Source organism: Haliotis rufescens, unplaced genomic scaffold, assembly GCF_023055435.1.
Source record: "Haliotis rufescens isolate VD_foot unplaced genomic scaffold, xgHalRufe1.0.p SCAF_8, whole genome shotgun sequence".
Classification (NCBI taxonomy): Eukaryota; Metazoa; Mollusca; class Gastropoda; order Lepetellida; family Haliotidae; genus Haliotis; species Haliotis rufescens.
This window is the reverse complement of record NW_025964372.1, coordinates 41,289,929-41,304,768: the sequence shown is the minus strand read 5'-3', so window position 1 is coordinate 41,304,768 and position 14,840 is coordinate 41,289,929. Positions and strand designations below refer to the sequence as shown.

Genomic DNA, 14,840 nt, shown 5'->3' with positions numbered 1-14,840 from the left:
AACCTCTGATTGTGGGTTCGAATCCCGGTTCGCCCCGATTATGTTTCTAGGTTTGTCAGCACCATACCGGTGCTCGTGGAATGCACCGAAGTGGTAAACGTCTGAAACCTGTATCACTTCGGGCTTTCCTCCCACATAAAACTGGCACGCCGCGATATAACTGTATTACTGTTAAAAAAAGGCGTTAAACCCACTCACTCACTCACTCACTCATGATAAACAAAGGTTTTATCATCTTCCAGTATGTGAAGGCTAAGAATACTATGTATACTCGAGCACTGCACAATTCACTCATTTTGGATATCATGAATTGTATTGTGGAGCATTGTTCATCTTCCCGAGTCAAGGGAGTTAACTGACTATGTAAGTCCAGTTTCCACCCTTGCCGAACTAGGCTGCAATAATGGAGTTATATTTTGGCCGGACTGACGAGTCATTCGAATCCCGACATGGGTACAATGTGTGAAGCCCATTTCTGGTGTCCCCCGCCGTGATATTGCTGGAATATTGCTAAAAGCGGCGTAAAACCAAACTCACTCACTCACTCACTAACGAGTCTTTGCATAGTCCAATCAACATCGTATATCGAAATCGACATCAGGTTCGTAAACTGCCGTGCCTAACATCGCGATCTTAAGGATTTACAATAATTGTAGCGCTAAGATTGTTCTGTGCAAGTGGACCGAGATCGTCTTCACTGGGCGCCGCCATTTTGTTTGAAGCAAACGCAAGTGATATAAGAGCTGGAATCCTATTGGTCAATAGGAGGTACAACGAAGGGACATAACTCGTAATAATCATTGGTGGCGCTACGATCGAGCCCAGAAATTCCAGCCTAGTTCGTCAAGGGTGGAAACAGTGTAATGTCTATAAATAAACGGACTAAAATCCCGATGAGCAATGTTGTGAGAGTCTTACAGTGTTAATACAGATGTGTTAAGACGGTATTGTTTTTATTTGTTTGTCTGTTCTTTAACACCAGCTTTATGACGGAGGTCTGGAAATAATCGAGTCTGGTGTTTGACATCATGAGTATCGATCCACACAATGGGGATACGATGACATGCGTCAACCAAGTCAGCGAGCCTGACCATCCAATCCCTTTAGTCGCATCTTACAACAAGTATAGTCGCTTTTAACGTAAACATGGGCGGCTAAAGGCCTATTTTAACCCGGATCTTCATGGGGATAAAGACGATATTGTATTCTGATATTGAAACATATGTGGAGTGGGGTTTCATTACTGTTCGTTCACCGGCCTACAATAAACGAGTGTACAAATACGTGTGGATTTTCTTTTATTTACTTCAGTTTAAACTGCAGAATACCTCGCCTGGTGATGTCATGCTAACACGCGTGTGTTGCTTTTCAGTACCGTTCGCTCTCTCACTCACAATGAATTAACAGCTGTTTGTGTCAGTCTAATATTGTGAAAATGAAATTGATACTCGTTATTAAACCTTGAATGAAATTGATACTCGTTATTAAACCTTTTTCATCTCTGGTCGCAAAGCAACGCCTGTTATTGAAGGACTGTACTGGTAATTAAACTGAAGATCAATTTGACATCAGATTCTGTGTTAGTAGTGAGGCGAGGGGGGTCGAAATGGGGTTTAACGGCGCATGCGTGCGTGCGTGCGTTTTCTAGGTACACCACACCATCGGCCAGTCTTAGTCTTTATGATCTAATGTTCGAAACTTTAGAACACGTTTTTGATGCCCGTGGAGATGCTTGATTTAGAGGGACTGTATCGGTTTGAAACTTATATTACCCAATTGAAGATTGTATCTTAAATGTAATGACATCAGATTTTGTGACGTCCGACATCAACACAATTCATCACGCAAGATTGAATATTAAGCCAGGTATTTGTCCACCTTTTGTTGATGTTCCCATAGTACACATGGGAGAGTCTTTGAAGGAGAACTGTACTCCATCCACTGTCACCGTGTCCTGCCCTACCTCACCCCAGGCAGTGGGACCCCCATCCATGTCCACACACAGAGTGTAGGTCACACCAGCTGTGAGGGAAACCCACCTGTGAAACAAGACGTCATTCCCCTGAAAGCAGCTTTCAAGTTTCACCCTCGTGTTCAGTAACGGCTCAGATATCACCACGTCATTGGAGTCATACACTCTGATATTCAGCATGTGCACTTTACCGAAGGGTCCACCATACAGCTGACATCCTTCTAGTACAATGCTCTGAGATGATGAAAATGAGATGGAGTATCTTCCTGGGGTTGAGCTTCGAAAATAGGATACGTTTAGAAACCTGTTTACATATCTGTAAGTTTTAGACACATCTCTGTCTGCGATGTCTGATATCCTCCTCTGTGATTGGTTAAATGGAGATATATCAACAGCTGAGTTTACTTTTCTGTCAATTATACGAACTCTCTCACTATCTGTCAGCACTGCTGAAGGACCAACAACGTTCACCAGGAACTCCAGGGGCATGCTGGTAAACCGGATCTCATATCTCATCTCTCCCAGGAGTCTCCGTTTGTTCTCTGGTGTGTCACTCACACCTTCCTTCTGGCATCTTGCCTTTATCCAAGTAAACACTGCTTCAAATAAGTCTTCCTCTTTTGCTTTCATAGTATCAGATTTTAAGCACTTCTCGAGACAGTCTGAGCAAAGACCCACAAATCCTGGAGACTGGATTACTCCTTCCCCTCCTTCAGTCAGGATTTTCAGTGCCTTCTGTTCCAACTCCAGCTCCCCGTAACCATGACACTCCTCCAGGATCTGGCAGACATTGTCCTCTGAGAGGGACGTCTCCAGGAACGTTACACAAAGACCGAACAACGCATCTACAGAGTACTTCCTTGATGTGTACATTAGTCCCATGACTGTGTCAGTGTTGATGGTTGCCTTGTCTGTGTACACATACCTACAATAAGGTGTGAAAAGAAATGATGACATGGCTATGGCGAATCTAACGAATTATGTGTTCATACAGCTAAGTTCAGGTGGAGAATACAAAGCTTAAGGGACCAACGATCCATTTGGTTGGTTGGTTGGTTGGTTGGTTTGTTGCTTAACGCCGCATTCGGCAATATTCCAGCTATATGACGGCGGTCTGTAAATAATCCAGTCTGGACCAGACAATCCAGTGATCAATATCATGAGCATCGATCCACGCAATTGGGATCGATGACATGCATCAACCAAGTCAGCGAGCCTGACCACCCGATCCCGTTAGTCGCCTTTTACGACAAGCATAGTCACCTTTTAAGGCAAGCATGGGTTGCTGAAGACCTATTCTACCCCGGTATCTTCACGTGTCATTTGGAGGAAGGGGGTAGTGTTCGGAGACTATATATATTTTCAGCAACATTTGTCAAACTAGATATTTTTTAATTACTACAACAATCTTGCAACAATGTATTTTTTGTGGCAGACAATTTCATGAATATTTCCATCCTTTATAGATAGAAGAATAATCACAACCATCTATTTCTGTTATAAACAAAGTAATATCCCTTATATGTCTTACACTATACATGTAAGATAAAAAGTTCACATCAAGAGAAATATTTTATAATGTTTGCTGTGGATAAAATATTAATATCCTTTCAGTCGAGACACTATTGAGCAAAACTCAGTCTTATTGTTCGGAAGTTTATACAACCAAACAAGGACCTTACCTCAAGAACTCCCTAAAGATATCCGCTTCAATATCAGGGATGGTTACCTCCCCTTTCTCCGCCAGGGGGCCACAGAACATGGCATGGAAGACACAGCTGCGACTGACAAGAACGTATCGGTGAGCTCGGACCACCTGTTTCTCTGATCCTACCCGGAAGGTGACGTCACTGAAGTCTTCAGTGTCGAGCATGCGCAGATTACACTCTGTGACAGACTTCCCTGATTGCCAGTTGTCCACATATCCAGACTCTTCGTGCTCACTTGACATTGTCTTTATCTGGATAACAGCAATTTATCATACAATGGTTTCATATTTGAATCTGATCAGGTGGTCAGGCTCGCTGACTTGTTTGATACATGTCATCATATTCCAATTGCGGGGAATGATGCTCATGATGTCAATCACTGGATTGTCTGGTCCAGACTCGATTATTTAAAGACCGCCGTCATATAGCTGGAAAATTGCTGAGTGCGACGTTAACAACAAACAACCAGCCTCCTCTACGTGAAGCTTTGGCATCTGGCGTCAGACGAACGTTCGGCAAAATTTGGCTACTGAGTCACAATGAATGCGTTTGTTTTTTTCTTTTACCACAGGTTCAGAATTTCTTTCAAGATTTGTGTTATGGCTGGGCTAAAACATATTTTTCATAAGGAGGTGCGGCCGGGTTCAACCACCGTGTACCTGCTCATGCAGATTACCAAATTACGAGAGTGAGTAAGTGAGTTCGGTTTTTCGCCGCTTTAGCAATATTCCAGCAATATCACGGCGGGGGACACCAGAAATGGGCTTCACACATTGTACCCATGTAAGGAATTGAACCCGGGTCCTCGGCGTGACGAGCGAACGCTTTAACTACTAGGCTACCCGGCCGCCCCATCAAATCACGTGAAATATGACTGGTATACATTTCATCATCAATTGATTCGCTGTGCAGAGTTGCGTCCCTTGGGCACGCCAGAAACCTCTATTGTGGGTTCGAATCCCGGTTGGCCCCGTTTATGTTTCTAGGTTTGTCAGCACAATACCCGTGCTCGTGGGGAGGTAAACGTCTGAGACCTGCATCACTTAGGGCTTTCCTCCCACATTAAGCTGCACAGAAAATCGCGGCGCCTTAGACGACTGGGCCACCCGTGCCCCCACTCACTACAAAGAAGCTTACTTACCTTATCTGCTTAATTACCTGTTTTTTTACACGCATGCCGGTACATAGAATGATAACAAAACATCAGCTGCAGATTAGCATGCATTCAGTATTTGGGCGTGGATTGGTTGATCGAGAAGTGGGGGTGCAGTAGCACTCAACACTCCCATGACACACATAAATTTTGTTTTGTTTTACGCCGCACTTAGCAATATTCCATCTATATGACGGCGGGACAGACATAAGTAAACTGTTTGTCAGTAACCATCTAAACAAAACGCCACAAAGTCGCGAGTCATTGCATGTCGAACGATCGAACGAATGTGTTTATCGTTACATGGTACCAGTTGGACTCATTCGTGACCAACTCGTGTTATTCCGGGACAAGCCGAATAGCGACTAGTGCCCCTCTCATGGCCATTTTTGCGACTGGGTTCCGTCTTAGCGCAAACGGACATATCTAAAACAATTGACAACTCGTTGCGTAATTGTTTACATATAGTTCCCCATATATTATATATATTTCAGATGCAATTTAAAGCACATCGGGACATGCGGAATTATACAGTATGATTGACCACATTTAACTGTGTCTTCGATATATTTTTAGATGCAAGACATATGTAAAATCAAAAATTATTTCTAAGGGATTATTTGACAAAGAACTCGAAATCAAACGCGCATTCTGATTGGTTTGTCGTATTTTCGCACATAACATTCACCGATAGAGGGGCGAGTCTTTTTGCAGGTCACGGAAAGGGGCGAGTTGTGACGAATGGGACTGTGCGGTGGACGAAAACCATATTAATAAAGGGACACAACTCCGTCGAGGCTGTGCTGTACAGTGTCAGCCTCCACAAATCTGCACGGAGCCGGTGCCCACTTTAAACAACATAACTGCTACAGCCGTACATGTTCTCGGTGTATCAGTTCACAATATTTCTTACTTCATCCCACAGTCTTTACACAATATATTTCTAGAATAAATAACACATGGCCAGCTTATGACATACCGTTAGTCGACAGTGTGCTAGTTTCATAACACTGTCCACGAAGAAAGTGCGCTTCTAGGGAAACCATTCTCCTCTTGCTGTGACCTGATGTCACAGACTGGATATCCGCGATAACACGCTTCCCAAAGAAAAATCATCAAGGGTGCTAGCATTCTTGTTTCCATGCCTTCCCCTTCTAGTCTCGACACAGATCTGGGCCTACATGGCACGCATTTCTTTTGTCGCGAGGTCAGACACATATCTTGACATGTGCCCCGTGAATCTACATGATCCAGGCATGTAACCAACGCTCAATACACTGCCACTCAACACAGTTAGCTAACACCAACAGTATAGAACCTACCTCGGCCATAGTCGCGTTTTGAAACCACTTCCGCTTTCCAGTTATGTATTTTATGTACGCTTTTTCAGTTTCTACATGACAAGAGAGAGAACTCCTACGTCATCTGCTATTATTCTTCATACTAAATTTCATTAATAAACGCCTTTAACACCAACGCCTCGGTCAAACTAAATAATATGATTCTGTCAAGATAGCGCCACTAACGTTGACATTAACAGAAAATGTGAGTATCTGTAGTATCTGGAATAGGCATACATAGCTACAGATAAGCTGCGTATTTGTGTAAGATACTTCCCCAAAAATATTCAAAACCCAATTTACTTGCGTACAGTAATGACAACCTCAAACGTACAAAACAGCACGCGTTAATACCTAATGAAGTTTTTTGCAGCATGCGTACAACGGAGCTAATTTCCGAAACACAATTACGAGCTATTTACTTTCCGAGTCAAGTCTATATTAAGAACTGTTACATACATCTAAAACATTTCATTTTTTAAAATATCATAATGTTTACTCACTTTGGGAAAAACATTCTAGAGTGTTGAATAGATAAGAGAAACAATATTGATTACCCAATGAAAAATGTAATAACCCAAATAAACCAGAAACCTTCGAGTAAAATTGCTCAAAGTGTTTCCTGGAACTCTGGGTATAAATACGGACGACAGACAGTCACAGATCATACTCTGGCTATCTAATAAACAGACTGTTTATTCACTCAGGTCTGTTGTTGTGTGGGTAGGTCTTGTTCAGTAGTACCTCTGCTAAGCGAGCTGATCCAAAACTATCACTTTATAGGGGCGTTCGGGTAGCCTAGTGGTTAAAGCGTTAGCTCGTCACGCCGAAGATCCGGGTTCGATTCCCGACATGGGTACAATGTGTGAATCTCATTTCTGGTGTCCCCCGCCGTGAAATTGCTGGAATATTGCTAATAGCGGCGTAAAACCAAACTCACTCACTCACTATCACTTTATAACAACAGTTTCAGCACAGACACCGGCCTTCGGCCCATGGTACGTCAAAGTTGGCAGCAGTCACATTAGTGCGTGTATTGTTCTGACAATATATTTGTCCTAAATTGCACAGCCTCATAAACATACATTACCACATTTCGTACCTGATCAAATTAATTATACATCAAATTTGTGTATAGCAGGACATCTTGTGTTTTTGTTTAGAACACAGAGGTCTCACACACAAGCGGAGATACTCATACTCATACCCTTAAAAACCTCGCACGCGGGAGTATCAGTGATATTGCAATATATCATTATCTCTCACACGAGATCACTCTTTCAGATGCTCGGAGTGCATGATTGTTAATATTGCGAAAAGCTATGTTTCAAGTTCAAATGAAATGATCAAATGATCAATTCCTGTATCGGGCGACATGTTGTACCAGATGTTAAATCATTTATCGCTGTAACTTAACTCACTATCGCTCTGTGTGTTGCTGCAGATATCTCATGTTTGACATTTTGACATGGGCATAGCAAGGTAAGAGATTGTTTCTGTTTAACGTATTTGTTTCCTCGTCTCACGCAGATTTCCCTCAAGGACAACCGAATACTTAAATGGTGAAACGGGTTGTACTCCGCTGTTGGCTTGATTACGAAACCTTACTGTGGCAATTAGTCATAACCTAAATATGTTGGCAAATCTTCAATTATCCAATGTTAAAAACTGCAAATTGATACCAGGCTGATTAAGTCGTGTGTTAAACACCAAATGTGTATATTCAAAACACAGACAGCTTACAATTGTCAAACACCCGTTGATTGAGGGGATTGCCTAAAAGTCGGGCCAAGAAAAGTCGGGCCAAGAAAAGTCGGGCCGGGCCGGGCCAGTGGGTAATACTAAAAATGGATTGCAGAATAATAAAACGAAACGCGCATATCTAGGCAGATCTCAAATGTCCACAAACGTATAGTTTTGCTCATTTAATTGAGTTTGAATAAAAATGCACCTTCAACAATGTTATATACTGATGATTATGACTACATACCGTGAGTCTCGTAGAAAAGTCAGTGTCTTGACTGTGAGTATTCTTTGATTAGAATGCTTCTCACCGACTTTGGCGTGTGATGTCCTGGGCAGGAAACGACAGTGTTTTGACTACTCTTCTTTCATTAATTAACGTGTTGGGCATCCCTAATTAACCTTTACTAATTCGTGTTGAACCAACACAGGATGCTTTCTGGAAGTGGATATTCGCGAATGTCAAAGGACTGACACGACACATGTTAATAACTGTCCAAGCACTTCTAAAGTTCCTAACATTCTTTATATCTAAAGATTAGTATTATATCTAATTATATACCACTTTATTGTCTCATATTTCAGTAGTTAAAGAAAACACAGAGCTCAAAGCGAAGCCTTTTACACTCTACATTCTCAACATAGTCTCTATCAAAAGTGTTTGGCTTGAATTGGGTCCGACTTGGCCCGGGCTGTCAAAATGCTCTTTAAACACACAAATGTATCATCACATGTCTTTAAATCTATAGACTAGCATTACATCTACCTATATACAACTTTATAGTGTCTCAAGTCGCTGTATTTAAAGAAAACAAGGTGCTCAAAGTGAAGCCCTTTTCCCTCTACATTCTCAACATAGTCACTATAAAAAGTGTTTGGCTTGTGTTGGGTACGACTTGGCCCGGGCTGTCAAAATCTACTTTAAACGCACAGATGTATTTTAAAATGTGTTTACACGTATAGATTAGTATTAAATCTACCTATATACCACTTTATAATGTCACGGTACATCGTATTTAAAGAAAACAAGGGGCTCAAAGTGAAGCATTTTTACTGTATTTTCTTAAGAAAATCCCTGTTAGAAGTGTTCGGTCCGACATGGCCCGGGCTGTCAAAATCAACTTAAACCTCATAGATGGATCATCAAATGGATTCACATCTATAGATTAGTATTATATCTACCTAAATACCACATTATAGTGTCTCAGATCGCTGTACTTAAAGAAAACAAGGGGCTCAAAGTGAAGCCCTTTTTCCTCTACATTCTCAACATAGTCTCTATCAGAAGTGTTTGGCTTGTGTTTGGGCCGACTTGGCCCGGGCTGTCAAAATGCACTTTGAACACACAAATGTATCATCACATGTCTTTAAATCTATAGACTAGCATTACATCTACCTATATACAACTTTATAGTGTCTCAAGTCGCTGTATTTAAAGAAAACAAGGTGCTCAAAGTGAAGCCCTTTTCCCTCTACATTCTCAACATAGTCACTATAAAAAGTGTTTGGCTTGTGTTGGGACGGACTTGGCCCGGGCGGTCAAAATCTACTTTAAACACACATATGATTCATCAAATGTGTTTACATCTATAGATTTGTGTTATATCTACCTATACACCACTTTATAATGTATCAGTACATCGTCTTTAAAGAAAACAAGGGGCTCAAAGTGAAGCCCTTTTCCCTCTTCATCCTAGACATAGTCTCTATCAGAAGTGTTTGGCTTGTGTTAGGTCCGACTTGGTCCGGGCTGTCAAAATCTTCTATAAACACAAAAATCTATCTTCAAATGTGTTTACATCTATAGATTAATATTAAATCTACCTATATACCATTTTATAATGTCACGGTACATCGTATTAAAAGAAAACAAGGGGCTCAAAGTGAAGCCCTTTTCCCTCTACATTCTCAACATAGTCTCTATCAGAAGTGTTTCGCTTGTGTTGGGACGGCCTTGGCCCGGGCGGTCAAAATCTACTTTAAACACACAGATGTATCATCACATGTGTTTACATCTATAGATTAGTGTTATATGTACCTATACACCACTTTATAATGTCACAGATCGCAGTATTTATAGAAAACAAGGGGCTCAAAGTGAAGCCCTTTTCCCTCTACACTCTCAACATAGTCTCTATCAGAAGTGTTTGGCTTGTGTTGGGTACGACTTGGCCCGGGCTGTCAAAATCTACTTTAAACGCACAGATGTATTTTAAAATGTGTTTACACGTATAGATTAGTATTAAATCTACCTATATACCACTTTATAATGTCACGGTACATCGTATTTAAAGAAAACAAGGGGCTCAAAGTGAAGCATTTTTACTGTATTTTCTTAAGAAAATCCCTGTTAGAAGTGTTCGGTCCGACTTGGCCCGGGTTGTCAAAATCAACTTTAAACTCACGGATGTATTATCAAATTTGTTTATATCTATACCTTGTTTTCTTTAAATACGATGTACTGTGACGGGAACATAAACATTATAATGATAATGATGATAATAGTTGTTTATGATGAGGATCATCACCATATTTTAACGTCTATGGTGTGATTAACAAGGAGGCCTTTCATGATTGAATTTAATCGTGCACTTTTGCACATATTTATTGATCTGAAGATCCTCTTGTGAAGCATGTCAAGACTGAAAACAAGTCATTCAATGGATTTTCCTAAACGACCCATTGATGCAGTACTGAATATCAATGTTAATGTTTATTTTGTTGATGGTGCTGGACGGTACAGAAATGAGTGTCTATCAAGCGAAGTGTCATATCAAATCGACCCAGAACCAGTCACTTGCCACTCGAAAACGTCAATGTGTGATTTTGTGTCAAAGTTGATGTCCAGCTTGACACAAACACAGTATCTTTGGCATGGTTCGATCCTCTTGTTACCGTAATGTATGGTTTTGACTCCGAGACCATCAATGGTACGACCCAGAATATGCAGAGGGCGTCGTGGGAAATGATAATTACATATCAAATTCTTTGGAATACGCCCACATACAGAGTCAGACGTATCCAAGCGAACAAACCTGATATGGTCCTTTTTGATTAATCCAATGAAAGCATTGTATGACCGATTTATCTGTTTCTTTTGAAACTATTGAGATTCAGGAGAAACAAGGCAAAGACAGTATGAAGACCGTACTATCGAAATGTCAAGCTAGCTTCCCAAGTTGTTATACTCGCCATTCATGACAAGAACAATCCCGTTTCCTGACGCTTAAAATAGTGTTTATATTAATTAAAATGCACACATTTCCAAATATTCGAAATATTCCAGTGTCCATACCGTCCACTATCCTTGAAGGATAATGATGACGTAGACGACAAAAACGACAACGACAACAACGATGTGCTGGATTGACTCTCAGAAAGCATATGATTCTGTCTGTTTGGGAATGTTTGGACATGTTGTAGAAATTTTCGTCAGTGTCCACATCGTCCACTATCCTGGGAGGTGTATCTTGCCACACATGTTTGCGGGTAGAGACACAAAACCAAATAAAGACATGACACGTGTATGCATACAATTTGGAATAATATGGACAGTTTACAATCCTAGACACATTCCACATTAAGCCATGTTAGATCATGTTTACACTGCTGTTTTATGTATGAGAACACAAGAAAGTACGTATTTGTCAGTCATTCAAATCTCGGGTTCAGCAAAAGTTTTCGTATCTATTTTTAGTAAAAATCGTTAGGATTTTTGCCATCAGGGTGTTAGTTGTCAATTTTAGATGCTTAAAATGCACTTTAATGAATCCTTGGAGTCTGTAACCTTGAGAAACGTTGTAATGTTATTAATACAAAAATCAGTAAAAGATAAAGTATAAATTTTGTGACCGGAACTAGCATGTTCGAGGTAAAGCTTACGTTTTGTGTACCATCAAAAGCATGTCAGTGATGACATTTCTTCAAAACATGACAAAATCCCTATCATCCACAACATGAGAGATATTGACCACGAATGTGTGTACCGAACTCTCGAACCTATTCTCCGATCACGACCGCCTAACCATAAAAATACATATAGATTTGGACCTGTGAAGATCAGGGTTAGAACAGATCTTCAGCAACCAATGCTTGTATTAAAAAGTGACTATGGTTGTCGTTAGAGGCGACTAACGGGATCGGGTTGGTTGTCAGGCTCGCTGACTTGGTTGATTTGATGCATGTCATCTTATCCCAACTGTGTGGATTGATGCTCGTGATGTCAATCACTGGATTGTCAGGTCCAGACTTGATTATTTGCATGACCTCCGTTATATAGCTGGCATATTGCTGAGTGTGGCGTTAAACAAACAGACAAACAAACAAAACATATAAATTTAACCGCTTATTTCAAATTCGAGATAAAAATACACAGCGCCATCTCGAACTCCCAATCTGACGTTACAATAGAACTGTGTACCATGATATCGAAGTTTGAATTTGCCACCGTGACAGCTTTAAGAAATCTTAATTAGAATTTTACTTAACTGTAAACAATTCTCCTCGATAAAGGTTGAGGAATCCGTAATTAAGTCAAAGAAAGTGATCATTTGCAACATTGTCAAACTTAGTTTCATCCACAGAAACCACGGACCTTTTTCGCAAAACTAAAATTCAACTCAATCCTTCACTTGTTTTTCTGTCACAATGTTTATTGACTATTACCTGCGAAATACATTTCAATTTGTCATCGAGATACATTTGATCAATTAGCCAAACCTAACACCTGTTGTATTCTGAATTGATCGTATTTGCAATCGTATTTCTATGGATCTATAATACACAGTCTGTTACACAGTTTTATTTCGCTCATTGACTTTCTACATAGGTAAACAGGGACATTTATTTTACATGCAAACAACATGTTATTCAGGAAAATATAATTACATGATAGGGGTTTGTGAACACACAAATAATTATTTATTCAAACACCTCTTCCTTTAAAAAACATATATATTAACACACACAAATTGTTTTTACAAACAATATTTGATTTTATACCACACGCAAGCTATTGTTGAATTTTAAAATATAGCCAAATGTATCCACAATCATATTTAATGACAAATATCGTTCTGTTCTATATAAATGTAACAAGTGAACTAACCATTTCAGTGGATCTCAACGTGGACAAAACTGTTGGAGATGTTCAATGAGTGAATGTTTATTTAATGAAGTAAAAACGTATTTTGACAGCCCGGGCCAAGTCAGACCCACCACAAGCCAAACACTTTTGATAGAGACTATGTTGAGAATGTAGAGGGGAAAGGGCTTCACTTTGAGCACCAAGTTTTCTTTAAAAACCGCGATCTGAGACACTATAAAGAGATATTTAGGTAGATATAATACTAATCTATAGGTGTGAATCCATTTCATGTTACATCTGTGAGGTTTAAGTTGATTTTGACAGCCCGAGCCAAGTCAACCGAACACTTGTGAGACTGTTGAGAGTATGGGGAGAAGAGGTCTACTTTAACCAACGTGTCTGCTTTATACACGATGAACAGTGACATTATTAAGTGGTATTTACATAGATATAGTACTATCCTATAAATATAAACGCTATGCCGACAGATGGAAATTGGTATCGCGATAGTTAGAAGTATTTGATACGTTTCAAATCTTATTTCGTTTAACGATTGCTCTTTTACATGTTACCTAGATCAGCGACGCTTACACACAGCTCCACTTTCTGGATTTCAAACGATTTACTCCGAAATACCTAATTATGTTTCACGTTTTTGGTTGGTGATTGTTCATTAATGTCATGTGTGTATGTTGCATCAATAATATGTAGGTATGATCGCCGATAATGAAGTAATTAGCCAATAACACTTTGGCCCGTCTTGGCCCGGCCCGGCCCGACTTTTAGGCAATGCCTTGATTGATGGAGTGAGTGAGTTGGGTTTAACGCCGCTTTTAACAGTATTCCAGTTATATCGCGACGTGTCAGCTTAATGTGGGAGGAAAGCTCGAAGTGATGCAGGTCTCAGACGTTTACCACTTCGGTGAAACCCACGAGCACGGGTATGGTGCTGACAAATCTAGAAACATAATCGGGGCGAACCGGGATTCGAACCCACAATCATAGGTTTCTGGCGTGTTCAAGGAACGCAACAGAGAATCGCGGCGCCTTAGACGACTGGGCCACCCGTGCCCCCTACGACTTGTGATGACAGGTACTTGCGTACTGTGCATCTCCGGAATCGATTCCTGACTGTGACATCATCAGACACAACTGCCTTAGGGCAACTGCCTTAGGCGACAGACAGTGGCCAGGCGACTCATGGCTCAAGGAATTAGGACTTGCAGACCTTGCAGTGAGTGAGTGAGTGAGTATGGTTTTACGCCGCTTTTAGCAATATTCCAGCAATATCACGGCGGGGGACACCAGAAATGGGCTTCACACATTGTGCCCATGTGGGGAATCGAACCCGGGTCTTCAGCACGACAAACGAACACTTTAACCACTAGGCTACCCCACCGCCCCAGACCTTACAGAGGACAGCACAATAACGTTGTCTCGGATTGAGATGGGCCGGGACTGTACGTCGTTGGCAGCGACGTGACTGGCAGAGGGTCCTCATCAGTGATGAAAGCCGGGTTTGTTCAGACCTGATGGAAGACAACGTGTTTACCGCCGAAAGGGAGAAGGAACGGCGGCAAGTTCAGGAGGTCGTACCATATGGAGGTGGCCTTATGGGGTGGGGAGGAATTTGTGAGCTGGAGAAAATCCACATCAGCACGACAACGCCAGATCCCACACAGCCCGAATCGTACAGAACTTCCTTGCAGCCAACAACGTCAACGTGTTGCCGTGGCCTGCACGCTCCCTAGATATGTCCTTCATAGAACACCTCTGGGATGTCATGAATCGTAGAGCGACCACATCCTCCAGCCAACTGACAAGAACTGATCCAGGC

The 14,840-nt window shown here is 41.1% G+C and overlaps 1 protein-coding gene across 2 annotated transcripts; it reads right to left on the bottom strand.

The window, feature by feature from the left end:
* Window positions 1-1,281: 1,281 nt before the first annotated feature.
* LOC124121683 (BTB/POZ domain-containing protein 6-like) lies at window positions 1,282-6,191 on the bottom strand. 2 transcript variants are annotated; one of them, XM_046484733.2, is made up of 3 exons: window positions 6,157-6,191; window positions 3,655-3,932; window positions 1,282-2,897 (listed from the first exon to the last, which is right to left on the bottom strand). In XM_046484733.2, exons 1-3 carry the CDS (start codon window positions 6,163-6,165, stop codon window positions 1,841-1,843), a joined length of 1,344 nt encoding a protein of 447 aa, XP_046340689.2. In that variant the 5' UTR covers window positions 6,166-6,191; the 3' UTR covers window positions 1,282-1,840. The 2 variants fall into 2 exon arrangements, with proteins under 2 accessions (XP_046340689.2, XP_046340688.2); XM_046484732.2 differs by having other exon boundaries at window positions 5,814-6,175.
* Between the last annotated feature and the right edge of the window lie 8,649 nt (window positions 6,192-14,840).